Source organism: Fukomys damarensis, unplaced genomic scaffold (assembly GCF_012274545.1).
Source record: "Fukomys damarensis isolate Sample0158 unplaced genomic scaffold, DMR_v1.0_HiC HiC_scaffold_30, whole genome shotgun sequence".
Lineage (NCBI taxonomy): Eukaryota > Metazoa > Chordata > Mammalia > Rodentia > Bathyergidae > Fukomys > Fukomys damarensis.
Window position 1 is genome coordinate 26,662,257 of NW_022900942.1, and position 17,610 is coordinate 26,679,866.

Genomic DNA, 17,610 nt, shown 5'->3' on the forward strand with positions numbered 1-17,610 from the left:
ATACTAAATTTCCAAAGTTTTCTTTACAACTTCTCAGAATACCTTCAAAATTTACACCACAACAGACCCATCAGGCTGAAGACAGTGCCTCCTGGGCCTGCTGTGCTGCTGTTAATTCCCCTGTCCACTCTGCTGTGATGAGACAGAGCCTCTAGCCCAGACTTCTCACTAAAACACAGATGTAACCCACATGTCCATCACCACAGCACTTGAACAAGTCTGTTCAATGAATACACATTTCCAAGTCCATTGGCAAAAGGGTGCTTCTTTCTCATGTGCACATAGAAAACTGAATAGACATCTGAAGTATGCCAATTATTTAAGTTTTCATTTTATCTTGTGCTAAGAATATTTTAATGATGAAAGTAGTTTGTTTGAAAGATAGGGGTTTACTGTTTTCTTAAATCAGGCCAAAACAGCTTTCAAGAGGCTCGCAAGCGTTATGATTATGGATGCTACACATCACAGCAAGAATAGCACTGCAATGAAGCAGGAGGAAAAGCACAATCTTATTTTGAACCAAATCTGCTACTTTCAAATAATGACTGGCCCCAAACCTGATGATTTCACGTTACAGACCTTCTGTGGGGCAGTGGCAAGACGTGAGCTCTTGATTCATGAAGAGATTTTCGCCGGCAGTAAATTAGGTAGGAAGTCTTGGCATCTTACTGCCTTATAGTGACTTCACAGAGAACAAACAAAACCTATCAGTGAAGGATTATGGCTGGGCAGACTCCTTTCTCAGCCCAGGGCATCCTAAATTCTTACTCTGTTAATTCAGTCTCAACACAGACTGTTTATGGAACACTGTCAGCTCACCAAAATCACTTACCTCTTTGATTTCATCCCTATTTGGCTACCTAGAAAACTTTCTGTAACTAACCAAGCCGTAGCAAACTTTCTCTGGGGTGACAGCTTTGTGCCTGTCCCTCTGTGTGAGGCCCACAGGACCTGCTCTCACCCTGTTTGTGTAGCCCTATGCACTGGCTCTCCATATTCAGGGTCCTACAGGTCTCTCTGATGAGAAGCACCTTCTTCTACCAACTCCCTTGAGTTGGTGACAAAGACTGCCCACTAACAATGACATAATATGCCTGGTCTTCACATACGAAGAGGCAGCTTGTGACTGGCCACTGAGGTATTTTTTCTTTTATGAGCCCACTCTGTCCCTCACATGTGTCTGGTCTCAGCCAATAGCATGTACTGCCAAAGGGCCCAGGACCTGGCTCCCTCTGAAACTGAATAAAGTTGCCTACCAAGTCAATCTACAATGCTGCTCCATTGCTACACACAGGGACAAGTATGTCCCTTACTGCCCACCAGCAATCCCCCTCCCAACTCTCAGTAATAAAAATGTCACTAAATAATATAAAAACCTAAAGTACATGGTCTATGCAAGTGAGCTGACCCAATCAATAAAACTGTATGCCAAAACAGAATACAGTTTAGAAATATAATCTAGAAACTGGAGCAGAGGATGTAGAGTCAAAAAGTTAATGGTAAAATAGGCAAACACAGCTGGAAACAGTGGTGCACACCTATAACCTCAGCTGTCTGAGAAGCTGAGCTAGGAAGATCCCAAGCTTGAGGCCAATCTAGACAATTTAGCAAGAAATTGTCTCAAACTGAGAACTAGGAATTCCGAGTCCAATCTCCAGTACAACAAAAGCAAACAAAATGGAACACTTCAAAAGCTGCTGACAACCCTTTCCCTGTGCTTCCATATTAGAAATCATGACTTACGAGCAGGTATAAACTTTCCTGATGCCTTTGTGCTTGATCCTATTGTGGCGGCACAGGCTGTGGGAAGAGCTGAAAGACTTGTCACATTGGCGGCAAGGATGTTTCTTCATTTGCTATCAAGAGAGAGGACATTGTCACTTAACAGGACAGCACTTTTAAGAACTCTCATATGCTGTGCGTTCATCATTACTTGGGAATACACTAACAAAACCAGAGGGTCCTTTTTAAAAAAATGTAGTTAAAATGGGGGCAGCTCTGGGCTAACCATGAAGGGACCAACTTCAGGAGCGTGGGATAAGCAGAGAAAAAAATTACGTTCTGTCCCCAGGCATTTGTGTTTTAATACAATGACCAAGTATGTTTAATAGAAAACACTAGTGTGTTTTTCTGCAAAAAAAAGTGCTATTTTTTTTAAATGAGGCAATATATAAAAACACTACATTTAACAAATATATCCATTACTTATGTGTTGTCAATAGAAAGACCATGTCCCCTTATCCAATGTTAAATTAGACATGTCAAATTAAATCCTTGGTTAATTTTAATTTTAAAGCTTTATCAATAATTAAGTAAAGTTCATTATATAATGCAAGAGTTTTCTATTAGTCCTCTTATACCATTTGGTTATCTCAGAAACACAGAATTTTGAAGCCACTTTAAGAAAGCTGTCAGTATGTGTAGCTGGCAGGTAAGAAAGCAAGCTCATATATTTGCACAAAGGCCTCCAAGCTCATAACCCTAATTTAGTTCATATTTAAAAGTTTCTCACTTGACTAAGAGATAATTACATTAGATGTATTTTTGATAGAACTTATAAAGTACATTAGCAGCTTAACTTTAAAGCAAATTCTTTGAGTACAGCATGTATAGTCTGGAATAAACAATGTCATATCCCAAGGAAATTAAATCACAAGAGCTGTCACTAATGGCTGGAACAAAATTGGCTTAACCCTCACTAAAAATAAGGTGGAAGTGGCAATCAGTCCTCATGTGCTATAACATCAATATTCTTGGCAGTAAGGGATAAGTACGCAACTGTAAGATAAGTGATAAATATTGTTTAAAACTTTGTATTAATCAGCTGACAAGTTTTAAATTGGCAAGCAAATCTATTTAAGTGGTGAAAGTTTGGCTCTAGAGAACCAGAGATTGGTTGGCACCTGTCTCTGCCATTTGCCATCATGTGACCTACATCATGTGACCCAGGGACAGCTATTCAACCTATCAGCAGCTCCCCTCCCCCGCAATCTGAGATGGGGTTATAATAACGTCTTCCTCAAGGGGTGCTGCAGGAAAACAGGAAATAAGGTAAAGGGACATAGAAAAGTAACTGGTAAAGTTATGTACCCAAGTTTCATTTAAAGAGTGGGAAACTGTCTTTTTAATAAAGCAAACTAGCCCAATAGTGATATGAAAGGGTCTTGAACCCAAAGGGAGAAATTTTGTTCTCTGTGTTAAAAATTAAAGTTGTATCAATGTTTTTACAGTTTTTCTAAGCATAAAATCCTGCCTCTGAGACATGCTGTCCCTGTTCCTACAGGTATTCCTTCATAAAAACTTTTCATCACACAAAACAGACCATTAGTAACCCTTGGTCTATTTATGTGGCCAAAAATCAAGTAAGGGGCACCAAGTCTTTATTTTGGAATAAAATAAGAACAGAATCACTAACCAACAATAGTTCAATAATAACATTTAAAAATCAAATACCTAAACCCTTTTAGTTTTGTGTATATCACATCAACAACATTAATCCATAAGTTAACTTTTTAAAAGCAAGAGAGTTCTGGCAAATAACTGTAACAGATGCAGGGGATGTAAATGTATCTCTCTAGCAGTCTAACAGGAAGAGAGGCAAGGCCCCAGAGAAAGGGCAATTGGATTCTCTGAGGTGAATGGTTTAATACTCTCTTTCTATTGTGTGGATATATTAATATCAAAGCAAAATTCTAATGGAGCACATCCTCTGTGGACAGTGGTGAAAAAGGCAGCACAGCGGAGTCTAACTGCACAGAGCAGACATTTGAGGTACCTACTTCTCCTCATCTTTACAAAAGCAGGCAGAAATGAACTGTGCAATCCCAAAACAGAGCAGAGCTTCAGATCAGTGACCAAAGCTGAGAGAATGAGAAGTGTAAATACTGGTTTGTAAGTCAAGCCTGCCAAGCTCCCGTTACCCAACACGGCAAGTGTCTGGGGGGAGAGCTGCGAGAAATTGAACCCTGAGCCTGGGGTGTATGCGGAGAGCGCTCCACCATGGACTTTCTTCTCTGGAAAAGTTTCAGTACTAATTTATTCAAGGTGCTTGAGTTATTTTCATCATTTTTATCTTCAAAGTTACTAATTCATTAACTGCTACTCAATGACAGAAAACAATCCCTTAAAGTCAAAAATGGAAAAATAGTGTGAAGAAAGAAAGTCCACATTCTGTTTCCAATATTTTTAAGGCCATTTGCTTCTTCCTGGCTCCAGGGTAGTGGAAGTTGATACTGGGTGAACCAGGGCTTTTAAGTTTCCAGTTTAAGTACACTTAGAAAAGGAACATGTTTTCTCACTCAATTCTGAGTTGTTTCATTCATTTATAAATGGAACTCTCTCTGAAGAAATAGCTAATGTATAAGCTGTCAAAGTCCCAAAATTCACATAAAATTTTGGCATATAATACCAAATAAAACAAACACCTGGGATCACTAAACATCCTTCCTAATCTGTATGTTTCCCTCCCTGCCCCCTCACTGGTGAGGTACTGGGAATTAAACCCAGGGGTACTGAGCTGCAACCCCAGCCCTTTTTGAGACATGATCTCACTAAACTGCCTTGAGGCTGCAACCCTCCTGCCTCAGCCTCCAGAGTATTTAGGATTGCATGTCTTTACAAGATATGATCAAAGAGCTGGTGGGTGCTGCTGCCAAGTGCCATTCAACAGACAGGCTTATGACAACACCGTAGTTATGTCCTCTTCCACTTTATTCACCCGATCTGGAACTGCGATTCCAGGTCTTCCCGAAGTGAAAACAGCCACGAAAGGTAAACGTTTACAACTGATTCACAACATCAAGGGAGCCACGACAGTGGAAGACACTCATGAAAGAGGACTTTTCAGAACTGCTTCAGAAAGGCACAAGGATAATGGCGTGCACTGAAGGTGAAGGGGAGTATCTGAGGGGGGAATGAGGACAATATGTCTTTATTTATTTATTTTTTTTGGTACTGGATATTGAACTCAGAACCTTGCACTTGCTAGGCAGACAGCAGAACCACTGAGCTAAACTGCCGACAAGGGCAGTATGTCTTTTACTGTAATAGAATTTTAAAAAATTGTTTTAAATTTTCACCCTGCTTTTTTTTTTTTTTAATCATGACATAGGTGTCTGGAGAGACATCCACTTCCCCATCTCACACACAGAGAGCCTCCTAAACTGTCAAACACCCTGAAACAGCCACAAACCACCTATTAAAAGGCACACGATTTTGTTAGGCCATGCCGACACGTGCTCTTCAGCTCTGTCCAACACTTTATGAAAATTCAGAAAAGATCAAACCAATTATATAATTTAAATATATCTCGGCAACAGCTCCTCGGCAGTTAACTCCTAAGATTCTGAACCCTTCCCCCTGGGAGTCTGTTCTGTTACAGTCCACTGCCCTTTATTGCCAGAGACTGGGAAACATTTCAAGTGTCCCTACAGATGCCTTGAAATCTCAGGTAGTACCAAACCCTACCAAATATATCTACGCTTTTTCCTATATAGGCGGCTCCCTTGACTTACAATGGAATTGTGTCCCAACAAACCCAGCTTAAGCGGAAATGCATTTAAGACCCCAGAAAACCTATAATGTTGAAAAACTGCAAGTCAAACCATGGTAAGCTGAATACTGTCTGTACATACATACATACAGGAGAAAATTTTAACTGATAAACTAAGCACCGAAAGGGGTTAACAACAAATAAAATACAACAGTTTTAATAATACACTGTAATAAAAGTTAGCTGCTGTGGCATGTGTTTCTCTCTGAAGATTTCACTGTACTTCAGCTTCTCACCTAAACAAAGAACTTTTCAACTTCTCTTTGGCATATCTGACCTGCCAGTTTCACTACTCTTGCACTGGAGTCATTATTAGTAAGATAAGAATTACCTGAATACAAGCATCATAAAGCCACATCTAAGACAGCAGGTAAATATGCAGAGTGGATACCCTGGACAAAGAGGTAATTCAGTTTCTGGGTGAGATGGCACAGGACACCACATAATGCAATCATGCTACGTGGAGAGGTGTAATTTAAAACTTGGGTCTTCCTTGTATCTGGCATCTTTTCTATATTCATACTGCAGTTGGCCATGGATAACTGAAGGCTCAGAAAGAGAAACTAGATGCAGGGGCACTACTGTACTTAAATAAAGAAACCTGAAGATACATAAGAAACTCGGTAATATGGGTGGTAAGGGTAGGAATGAGGCTTCACTATATTTTTTCATGTTTGTTTTTTTGAACCATATGAATACAGCGCATCTAAAAAAAAAAATCGGGAGGCTGAGGCAGGAGGACCACCATGAGTTTGAGGCCAATCTGGGCTACATAGTGAGTTCAAGACCAGCCTGAATTGTGAGACCTTGTGTCAAAATGCGCCCCCCACTAAAATTAAAGTTAAGCTTACTGAGGTATAACTTACAAAATGTAAAATTCACCCTTTTTAAAGTATAGTTCTGAATTTTAACAAATGGACACAGTTGAGTAACTGCCATGGTCTAAAGATATATAATAGACATCTCATCCCTAAGAATCCATGAGCCCCTTCATAAGCATTGCCTTCCTCTTAAGTCTGGCTCACGACAATCACTGCCAATTTTGTACCCCTCTAGTTTAGCTTTTCTGTCACATACATGGAACCCCACAGTAGAGCAGGCAGCTTCCTACGTCTGCCTTCTTCACCCAACACAACAGGTTGAAAATTCAGCTTCTGTTCATTTTCACTGCACGAAAATATCCCACTGTACGGATGTGCCCCGCTTGCTGACCGCTCCGCCAGCTGATGAATGTCTAGGTTGTTTCTAGCTTTTGGAAATAATGAATAAAGTGGCTGTAGACCTTCCCACACAGTGTTTTGGGTGGGCATGTGATTTCACTTCTCTTGGATAGATACAGCATGGAACAAGGTTACTGAGCCACATGGTAAGTTACATAAGAAACTGGCAGGCTACTCTGCATTTCTACCAGAAGGGGAAAACGGCTTCAGCTGCCCTGCACTCTTTTCAATATCTGGTGTCACCCTTTTATTTCAGTCCTTCTAAAGGGCAGCTAGTGGTATTTCCTTACGATTTTTATTAGCTTTTATCTAATGACTTATGGTATTAGGGTTTTTTTAAAAGTTTCAATTAACAGATAAAACATCTACCTACACCTGACCATGACGAGTTTTGATTTCCGTTGAAGGAATGTCTGGGGGATTTTTACTCCTCCATAATTCCTCTTGTATCCTTGCTTTGTAATACAGAGAAAATACTCAGTCTTTAAGAATAAAGAATAACTGAATATACAATTGTCAGAAATAGCGATAGGCTGTATATAGTAATCACAAAGTAAACTCAAGGTCAAAAAAAACAAACAGAGCAAGCAGTGCTTATTTTCCTGAAGACAAGTCACATCAGCATGTTTACATACGGGGAAACAGGAGAGGCCAAAGAGGAGTCATTGGGCAGGGAGATGGGGAGGGCTCAGACAGAGGAAGAGCAGGTCTTCCCACAGGGCAGGAGCCCAGGCATTGTCCTAGACAGGTACAAAGCTTATTAAGCCACGGTGGGTGGGGGAGTAGGAAACCAGGTAATCGGGCAATTCCAGTGCCAAAGTGAAATACACTGTCCTTCAATTCATTCTTATTATAAAAGTAATAAATGTATACTGCAAAACAAAATAAACATGAAAATGGCTTCCAATCTCACCATTCTAGTCAGCTTCTAGTTACTGTATATTTCTCATTTCTTGTATAAATATATGTATATATTTGTATTTGAGTCTGTGTCATAGATTTCAACCCATTTTTCCACTCAAAAACTGAACACATCTACATATATTTTAATATCCCTATTTCTTCTTAATGACTGCAGAGTATTCCATTCCATCAATGAGCTGTAATGTATCTTCTATTACTAACTTGGGTTGTTTCAACTTCTTTATACTTACAGATAGAAATTTCTGTAGTCCACCAATTATTCCTGAAAGTAGTCTGTACCTAATTTTAGAAGCTATGAAAACTTTCAAGACTCTTAGGAGCCAGGGATTTAGCTCAGTGGTGCCACTGCTTGCCTCACAAGTGTAAGACCCTGAGTTTGATCCCAAATACCAATTAAAAAAGAAAAAAGAAAAAAAAAAGACTCTTGATACTCTTAGCCAGTTGGTACTTGTTTACTAAGAGTCTCCAGCCAAGATCAGTATTTAACTCCACTTAAATGATAAGTAAAATGTATTTCACTTTATTTTAATGTCCGATAATGTTAAACATCCATCTATGTATTCCTTGGTCTCTGTTTCTTTAGTGAACTGCCCAATCAAATATTTTATGCAGTTTTCTCTTTCTACTAACTGGGAAAGAGTCTTGGGGAGGCACAGGGTCAGAGATAGGGAAAGCGTTACATTTTGGATATGCTAACTTAAAGGAGGCCATTGGAAGTCTAAAAATGCTGAGTAGGGGGAAAGGGAGGTTGAACAGACTGTAAAGTATATGGACCACGGTGAGGCAGGATGGATGTTCTTGCATGATGAGAATACGCTAGAGAATCTGTGTGGAAGAGTCACGTGACCAACACGCTAGCTAGTAGCTAGGGTCATCCTGACTGCCAAACGTGGAAGCTGTGAAGCCAGTACAAAGCTGTGTTGCAAGAATCTAGACTAGACATCATGTGCCCTGGACTTAGAACCTAGAGAAAGTGAGGCTAAATGGACCTGTCAGGATTAGTGCAGGTGCTGAACGTGGATGACAAAGAGAGTGAAGCGGGTCAAGAATCATTCCAAATTCTTTGGTACTGGGCATCTGGTACAAGTGTTGCCAGTTACTGGGAAAGACTTGGGAGGAACAGGGTTAAGAATGGGGAGAAATTAAGAGTTCACATGTTTTACATATGCTAACTTCAAGCGCCCACTGGAGATCTTAGCAGTCAGATTCAAGTCTAGGACTCCAGACAGGTCCACAACAGAGATACAAACCCAGGAAAATTCACAGGCTGAGCGGATGGGAAAGAATGAGCAGGGGTTATCAATGAGGCAGGAAGAGAACGGAGAGAAAATGGTATCCTAGAGGCCTGGCAATAAGCATTTCAAGAAGGACCCAATGGACAACTGCTTTAGACAGGCCACATAACTCAGCCAAAACTCCTGGGCCTGACGACATGGAAGTCACTGGAGACCCCCACAAGATGGGATGGGAAGAAAATGAATGATGAAATGGGAAGAAGACCAGAGGCTCACTGGGAGAACAGAGAGGGAGACAAGGGTAGAAAGGTACTTTAGGAAGACTGGCTATCGAGGAGGCCGAGGAACAAAACAGCCTAACAGTTTAAGAGGTACGATCGCATGCTTTGTGATTTTGAGAATAACTGAGAAAAGCGGAAGATGCAGGAGAGAAGACAAGTATGGTGGTGACGCACTGGGATGGTCAACAAAGGGGCTGCAGATAAAGGGAGACAGAGACAGAGTCACCCCTGGAATAAAGAGGACCAAGATGTGAATTCAGATGCTAGGTTTTCTTTTTCCTTTTTTTTTTTCTTTAGTTACCGGGGATTGAACTCGGGTCCTTGTGCTTGCAAAGCAGGTCACCGAACCGCTGAGCTAAATCCCCGGCCCACTAGGTTTTCTTTATGTGTGCCACCAAATCCAGACTTTCTGGTTTCCATGACTAACCATGAACTAATGGAAATAGAAACTCACTTCTTCCTTCCCTTCCTGACATAGCCTCCACTCTTCTGAGCCACATTCAAACCCCTTCTAGCCTTAGGCTGGCTCACCACTCAGTTCTGTGACCTCTCCAGCCACCACAGTGCCCCCCTCCTCTTGTCCACATGCCACACAGCTGCCTGAGCAAACTGCTGGAAATGTACGTCCTGACGGCTCACTTGCCCAGCCCCAGCCCCACCCTCCTTCCACTCAGTGTCTAGCACGTGATGCTCAAACTATCAGCAGCCACTGACCACATCACATGGCTCGCACATCATCCCCACTCTTCTGGCTGCTTGGCACATGGGCAAATCCCTCTTGAGCATCTGACTAACACCCCCCTCGGCAGTCTTTCTTCAGCTAATTCCCCACAAAAGTCACCCTCAATCCCCGCTTCCTTGTCTCCTCGATATAGATCCAATTCTTCTCTGCCATCAATTACACTGAATTTTAATTTTTCATACGTCTTTCCTCCTCTGACATCCATGAAGGCCAGACTGTAATTTATATTCACTCCAGTCACAGGACCTCAACAGCACCAAGCTGAAACTGGAATTCTAAGCATCTCTCATTTAGTAGTTAATTATATACCAACTTGTGATTCTTCTAAGTCACCCAGCTCTTAAAATAGTTTTAGCTTTTATAATGTTTCTCTTTTTATCAAACTAAGCATCTGTAGGGCATGACTTCATTTATTCTATTCATAGCAAATGCTATGCAATCTGGTAAATATTTGTTGAATAAAGAGGGAGGTATATTCAGAAGAACAAACATGCTTAAAAGTTAAAACATTCCCAGGGTATGAATGGCCTTTTTTCAGCTTCAGAAGCACACTTTATACCTATAACATACAAATATTCAGATAAAACAAAAGAAGACAGCAAATAAAGAAAACAGAAGAGAAAGGGAAAAGAAAGGCCGAGCATCCCTAACCCAAAACTCAACTAGTAAAATCTATGCAAATATTCCAAAATTAAAAAAAAAAAAATCTGAAACATACATACTTCTAGTCCCAAACATTTGAAAAAGGAATACTCAACATGTAGTATACACTGATAAATTTAAACAAGCCCCCCCCACTGCTATACCAGGGATCGAACTCAGGACCGTGAGTTTGTAAGGCAGTCATGGCACCACTGAGCTAAATCCCCAGCCCTTGAACAGATTTTTGTGCAGAGCGGGAGTTGAGATGGGGTTTCCCTATGTAGTTGAGGCTGGTCTTGAACTCACTATATAATTAGCCCATGCTGGCCTCATCCTCCCAAGTGCAGTGATTATAGGTGTCACCATCATACCTGACTTGAAAGGGTTTTTTTTTTTTAATCTATAATATATGTTCTATAAAGTAAGTCAAGTTTTCTACAAAATAAAAATAAACTAATATAAACCAGACTTCATTAAAGTTGGTATTTATTTATTTAATTTTTCTATACTAGAGATTGGCTCAGGACCTTGGGCTTGCAAGGCAGGTGTGGTGGCACTGAGCTAAATCCCTGGCAATAAAGTTGATATTTAAAAAAAAAAAACAAAAACAATTTTCATTTGAGTGTAATACTACTAGCATAGTTATTAAGTAAAAGTTATAATTTTCATTCAGACACATCATGCTTTTCATCAGGAAAACAAAAACTACTACTTCATAGGAATTTAAGTTTCTCATTAAAAGCAGCTCTGAGCCTGCCACGCAGACACCACCAGCAAAGCTTGTTCTCCAGAGCTGACAAAATTATGGACAAAGATTTATCACTGAAATTAAATGGCTGAAAACATGCAAACATGTTCAAGTAATACTGTGGGGATCTTGTCCCTTTATGAATAGAAGAACAATAGTAGAATGGGAAGACAAGGGAATTGTGCCCATCATGTTAGAAGCCTTGGGACAAGTTTAAATAATGACTCAGCAAAGAATACAGGTGCCCTCTCTGGCCTATTTCACCTAATGTAAAAATTGGGTTGTGTACATTTTTATGTTAAACTTTTTGTTAAATACATTTTTGTAATAAACAATTAAAAAGGTTTTTCATTTATTCCTATTTGGTCTGGGTATAACCAATATATGACTGTAGAACTAGACAACTTTAGCTCCTGTTATATAAATACAACTACCAGCTATACACGATAAATTACAGGAAATAAACCTGCTTGCCCACACCACCAGTGCTCTCTTAAGAGTAAGTGATCTTATGCACACAAGTAGCCTTTCCCTGAAGTGTGGAGTGCTGTGCTCATAAACTCTAAACACCTTTGGCAATTCCAATTTCACTGTATCCAAGAATACACAGGGGAGTGTTCTGGTATACACAGCATAGCAAATTTAAACTGCCTACATCTGAATGCTTCAGGAGATAGAATTTTTTAGTACTAAAATTAATCAGGCCATCCAGGTCTGTACAAATTAGAACTGAGTGGTTCTGGGGACGTATCTAGGCATAGCGGATGAGTTTAGACCACAAGTCAAGCCAAGCCAGAAGATAAACAAATCAAGCTTTGCAGGCTGTAAACTACTCAATTCTGCAGTTTGGAACCAGGCAATAACACATAAGTGAATGAACACAGCTGTGCTTCAACAATTATTTACAAAAACAGGTGCAGGCCTGTGAAATGTAGTCTACCACTCCTTGATTTAGACCGCTGTCTCATATTCAACAAAAAACAGGTAAGTCACAGTCATGCAGAACCAAATCTATTTAACATAGTAGACAATCTAGATAAAACAAGTCATAAATTATAAGGCAAGGGGAATGATTGTATTGTTTCATGTAACATGGTCTGTATAGGTTGTACATACCAGCAATATAATTGTAATGTGCCTAGATTTTTGAGGTGACAACTTTCAAATGAATTGTATTAAAAACAGATATGTGCTTGCTGCTATGCTTGTTTAAAACAAAACAAAACAAAACCAAGTGTCCCAACTTTCCTGTTAAAGACTATCTGGTTTGCTGAACACTGTGCAACTGAAAAACTTAATGACCCAGAACAGTAATAAACACACAACCACAAAAGACTAAGCCAGAGCTGATGAGAAAGAAACATGCGCTGGGCATGGTGGTGCACGCTCATAATCCCAGCATTTGGGAGGCAGAGGCAGGAGGATCACTTTGAGTTCAAACCTAGCCTAGACTACATAGTGAGTTCAGGGCCAGCCTGAACCACAAAGTGAGACCCAGTCTCAAAAACAAAAAACAAAAAACAAAAAACAAAAAAAAACCCAAAAAACAAACAAATAAATAAATAAGAAAAGAAAAGAAACACATTCCATAGTGTCCACGCTCAGAACAAGGCCAGACACTTGGCAGTGGAAAGAGGAAAGTGCTGAAAGGAAGGTTCAGAAAAGAAGTGAGAATCAGGGCAATGAAACTAAGCAGCACTGCTCTGTGTGGCAGAGTCACCAGGAGGCCTGGGCCTGCCTGGGGTTGAAGTGTCTCCCCCCACTGAGCAGTGGCCAAGTACAGCCGGAGGTTGGAACTCCCACTAAGGACTCTGCACAGTCCCTGTGTATGTCCTGTCAGGGGAATCCTAGGCCTCTACTCTCCTGCCATCCATTTGACATCTTCCTTCACCAATCCTCATTAGGAGGCTCGCACACAATGCATCCTGCCTAACCATTCCTCCCACTCCTTCACAATCTGCATTCCAGGAAGAGAGGATGAGGCTGGGAGTGTATCTCTGCGGTACCATATGTGCAAGGCCCAAGGTTCAATCCTCAACAACACAAAGGAAAAAAGAAAGCAGACACACAGGGCCCAGGGGCACGTGCCAAGGCTTCCAGAACCCTTAAATCTCTACAGGGCCGTGTAACTATGAAGCCCATCTTGGTTCAGTTTAGTTCCCCTTTCCTACTTACAGGGATTGGTCCTATCTGAGATCTCCTTGGTTCCTAAAATGTTTCCTTTCAGCGGATGACAAAGTATTTCTCTATTATTCCCATTCTCAGAGCATCCAGTCTTCAAGGAGAGGCCAATGGAAGAAATATATGAAATGTTTTCCTCCTAATACATACACCATTTCGCCCTTTTTAATTAAAAGGCAATCTCAAAAGAAAAAGGCTATTGTGAAAGACAAATATTTGTAAAATTTTAAAAATCTGAAGATCTTTCTAACATGATTCATTTCCATAAAAGACAAAAAACGAATACTTCCTTTAATGATAATCAGTGTTTTAATCAGATAATCTATTAAAAAATCTGTTAATAATGTTAAAAAATTAACATTATTTTAGATGTCCACATGCAAACATTAAACTTGACTAACGAAAAATCATTTCCTATGAGTGAGTCAGTCCTATATCATACAGGTTTTTCCAGCTATCTAAATAAGCAATTTTAATGAGGTAATGCTGGTAGTTAAAAATCAACTATCAAATCTGTCAGAGAGAGAAGAGTAGGGCCAGATTCCCAGGGACCCCTGGAATGTTCCCTGGGGGGCACCGCACACTGGAGTGAGAAAGAGAAGCCAGACAACTGTGCAGAGGTACTCCTGTGCTCCCAGACTTGTTGCTGTTGACACTTGTTCAGGAATTACAGTACTTGGTTTTGAGGGGATAAGATGATGTAGACTCCCTTTTCCTTCCAACTCTTTGTTTTGCAGCAACATACAAACACACCCTGGGCATTAATGTGGACTTGCTGGATCTAATGAATCAGACAGAACTTTCCTCCATGCCCACACTGCACACTAAGCTTTGGCTCTTCAGCCAAACAACAAAAGTTTCTTCTCCTCTAAAATCTGGGGTGGCTATTTTAAAGGCACACCCCTAGGCTCTGGCACAGGGCTAAGTGCTATTAAAAAAAAAAAAAAAAAATCCCGCAGCTCTTCCAAGTCTGAAGCTTTCCCACTCATAAACTAAACTGAGTAAGAATCCATGACCTTTCAGCAACCTCCAGGTACTATTTTACAACTCTTTAGGTCAAGCCTTGCCCAGAACAGCCTCTTACTTTCTTTAACATCCCCAGTTGCTGCTTGTAAAGTTATTTTGTTTCAAGTTTCAAGGTAATGTCAATTTACAGACAAAATCAGGGATTAAAATCTGCTCTGCTGGTTGGGTTCAGGAACACATTTTCCTAAAGCAATCACAAATGATAGCTGCATTCTTGGGCAAATCTTTAACAGTCTTGCCATGTACTGTGGCAGAACCAGTCTTGGAGCAACATGAGAGCCTAACCACTACGTTCAGTGCTGGTTCCATCAAGAAACTTAATCCCCAAGTAAATCTGTGCTCTTCGAGGGAGGAACAACACAACTCTCCCCCAACTTCCCCCTGCAGCAATACTCTACCTGCCAGGTGGACAGGGAAGAAATCTGTGGCACAGGTGGGACTTGAGCTCTGAGAGATGACAAGGGAGGCATCAGTAGGCTGGGGAAAACAGTGAGGTGAGAAACAAAGGCTTTGCCACACAGTAAGCTCCCCAGTGTGGTGGGCAACACAGAGACAGCAAAATCGAACCTCAAACAGAAAAGAACCGGGAGCGAGCTGGATGCCCTGTAATCAAAGCAGTGGAAGCACAGCTAAAGATAAATTGATCTGTACACGAAAGAAGGCAGCCCCTAGCTACGGGTGACGTTTTTAATAAAGAATGTTCTTAGCCAGCAAGTCTTTGGTGGTCACCCAAAACAGACTGTGACAGGGATCAAGGCTCCAGTTTTTCCTGTCTAGGCAACAGCATCAGCCCCCAGCCTGGCGTCAAGGAAGCCTCTACCTTTTGATTGTCTTTAGAGATAAACAAGAAAAGCTGTGGGAAGGAGGAATCTTTTCCGCCTCCCAAGTTAACAGCAGAGTCCATCAGGCATTATACTACCTCAGTCTAGATGTCTGTAAACATCTCAATCGCTGATTTGAGCACCCGGCTTTAACCAGTTACTGCTTATGTGCCTTGTAAAGTACAGACTTCAGAGACAAGTGCCATATGTGCTGTACTACATGTGCAGGCATACAACTTGGTATCTACAGCTTGAGTGATTGTCTAAGGCCTGTGCAGTAAGCCTGCACTGATCACTCGCTTTTGGCGGGTGATTCTGGCCAAAGACTTGCATCTGCCAGGCAGCGAGGTACAAACAAGGGGAAGGCGTAAATGTTGTTATGCAAAGGAGAGCAGGTGGCCACGGAAGTTTTTGGCAAATACTGGGGCCTGAACCAGCCTAAATGGCCTAGTGTGGCACAAGAGAGAGACCACTCAGTATCTGCCATCCCTTTCTTCCACATCTACTGAGCTCTGAGTTTAATGTGCCAAGATCTCCCTGCCCTGAAAGACATTATAATCGTTGAAGACAGAAAAAAAATAGGAAGAGGATGCTAGTAAACGTGACAAGTCACTGCAGATTCATGAAGGCCACAGCAGACACAATGGGGACTGGGGCCTTCCACTGGCCATGGGTACTCACAGGCAAGCGAGGAGTCAAGGAATGGACTTCCTGGCCAAAGAAACAGAAAGAGCAAAGACAGGGGAGAATATAGCACATGTCAAGAAGCCACAAGCAGCACTGTGTCCCTGGAACAGCACAAATGGGGACAGCAGAGGGTAAAGTTGAAGGTGCAGGGTCAGCTTGCCCAGGGCCTCAGCACATCACATTGAAACAAGTGTGGGTTGCTAGGACAGGCAGAACTACACTTAGGGGGAGCACTCCAGCAGCTGTATGGGTCTGTGGGAGAACGCTGTACCTGCTGGTGAGTCAGTTATACAGTCAGCTGTCTGTATCCACAGGTCCACATCCTTGGATTTAACAACCACAGAATAAAACTGCACCTGCACTAAACATGTACACATTTTTTTCTTGTCACTATTCCCTAAACACTGTGTAACAACATTTACACAGCACTTGCACTGCATTAGGTGTTACAAGGGTAATCTATACACAGCTATTTAAGCTTCCCTGGAGTTTTGTATGCTTGAGGGAAATAGTTCTGGAACCAACCCCAAAAGATATGAAGAAGGACGGTTTTCGGTCCAAATCACTGGATTGATTCTCCTGGGTACTCCACACTGAGATCCCTAGTTACTCCAGCTCTAGGAATCCCAGCCCCTAAGCCCTAAAAGACTTTTGGGGAAAAACCTGTTGACTTGATTACTGGGACTCAAAAACATTTGCCTTACTACTCTGTGTTACAAATTTTATTAAACATCTCTCAATTTGGGATTTTTAGACTTAGTAGGCAATGCAATGAACTTTAATATACTTTCTCATAGAGCACAATCACAAAATGGTGCCTATCACAACAAAAAAAGAGTTAATAAACCATGTCTTCTGCTGTGGAATGTATAACTGAGCATGAATAAATATTTATCTGCAACCTTCAATTTATTTAGACAAACTCAGGTGAATTTACAAAAAAATGCCTCCTACATGGCTAAAACAGACATTTGAAAGATACAAACAACTTACCCTAAGACCAAATTCTCAGAAACATCTGAGACATACCCCTTCTAGCTATAAACAAGCAGAGAATAAGAATTTACTCTTATTTGAGTCACATTTTCAAAAATATAACGTTACCATTCTTGAATGACTTTATTTTCCTTCATTTTTTTCTGTCCCTCATGTGAAGAAAAATAATCAGTAATTTTAGAAAGAGAAATCAGTTACTTGCTGTCACTTTATTTTCCTTCAATTTACAGTACTCAAGCTCACTGTTCTTTTTCTGAATCCTTCACTTTATTTTGGGTCAGTGAAACAAACTTGAAATTGCCTCCAAAAGGGCTGTTGAGCTTCTCATTCATGACCCCAAGGCAAGCAGTCTGCTAAAATAGCTTTGTAAACTGACATCAAGGCAAGTCATTTTTGAAAGTAAACTTTTAAAATGGAGAGTAAGGCTCATGATAGACTTGTGGTCTTTCTAGCTATTTTTAATATATATAACTGGAGTGTAGCTCAGTGGTAAAGTGCTTGCATAGCATGTACAAGGTCCTGGGTTCAACATCAGAACTAAAAAAAAAAAAAAAAA

The 17,610-nt window shown here is 40.8% G+C and overlaps 1 protein-coding gene across 4 annotated transcripts in view; it reads right to left on the minus strand.

The window, feature by feature from the left end:
• Znf532 (zinc finger protein 532) overlaps positions 1 to 17,610 on the minus strand; it is a 114,167-nt gene that overhangs the window by 2,985 nt on the left and 93,572 nt on the right. For all 4 annotated transcript variants that reach the window (XM_033757341.1, XM_010603373.3, XM_010603374.3 and 1 more), the window contains one exon: positions 1,744 to 1,856. In XM_033757341.1, coding sequence (XP_033613232.1) covers positions 1,744 to 1,856 — 113 coding nt within the window. The remainder of the gene's footprint in view (positions 1 to 1,743; positions 1,857 to 17,610) is intronic.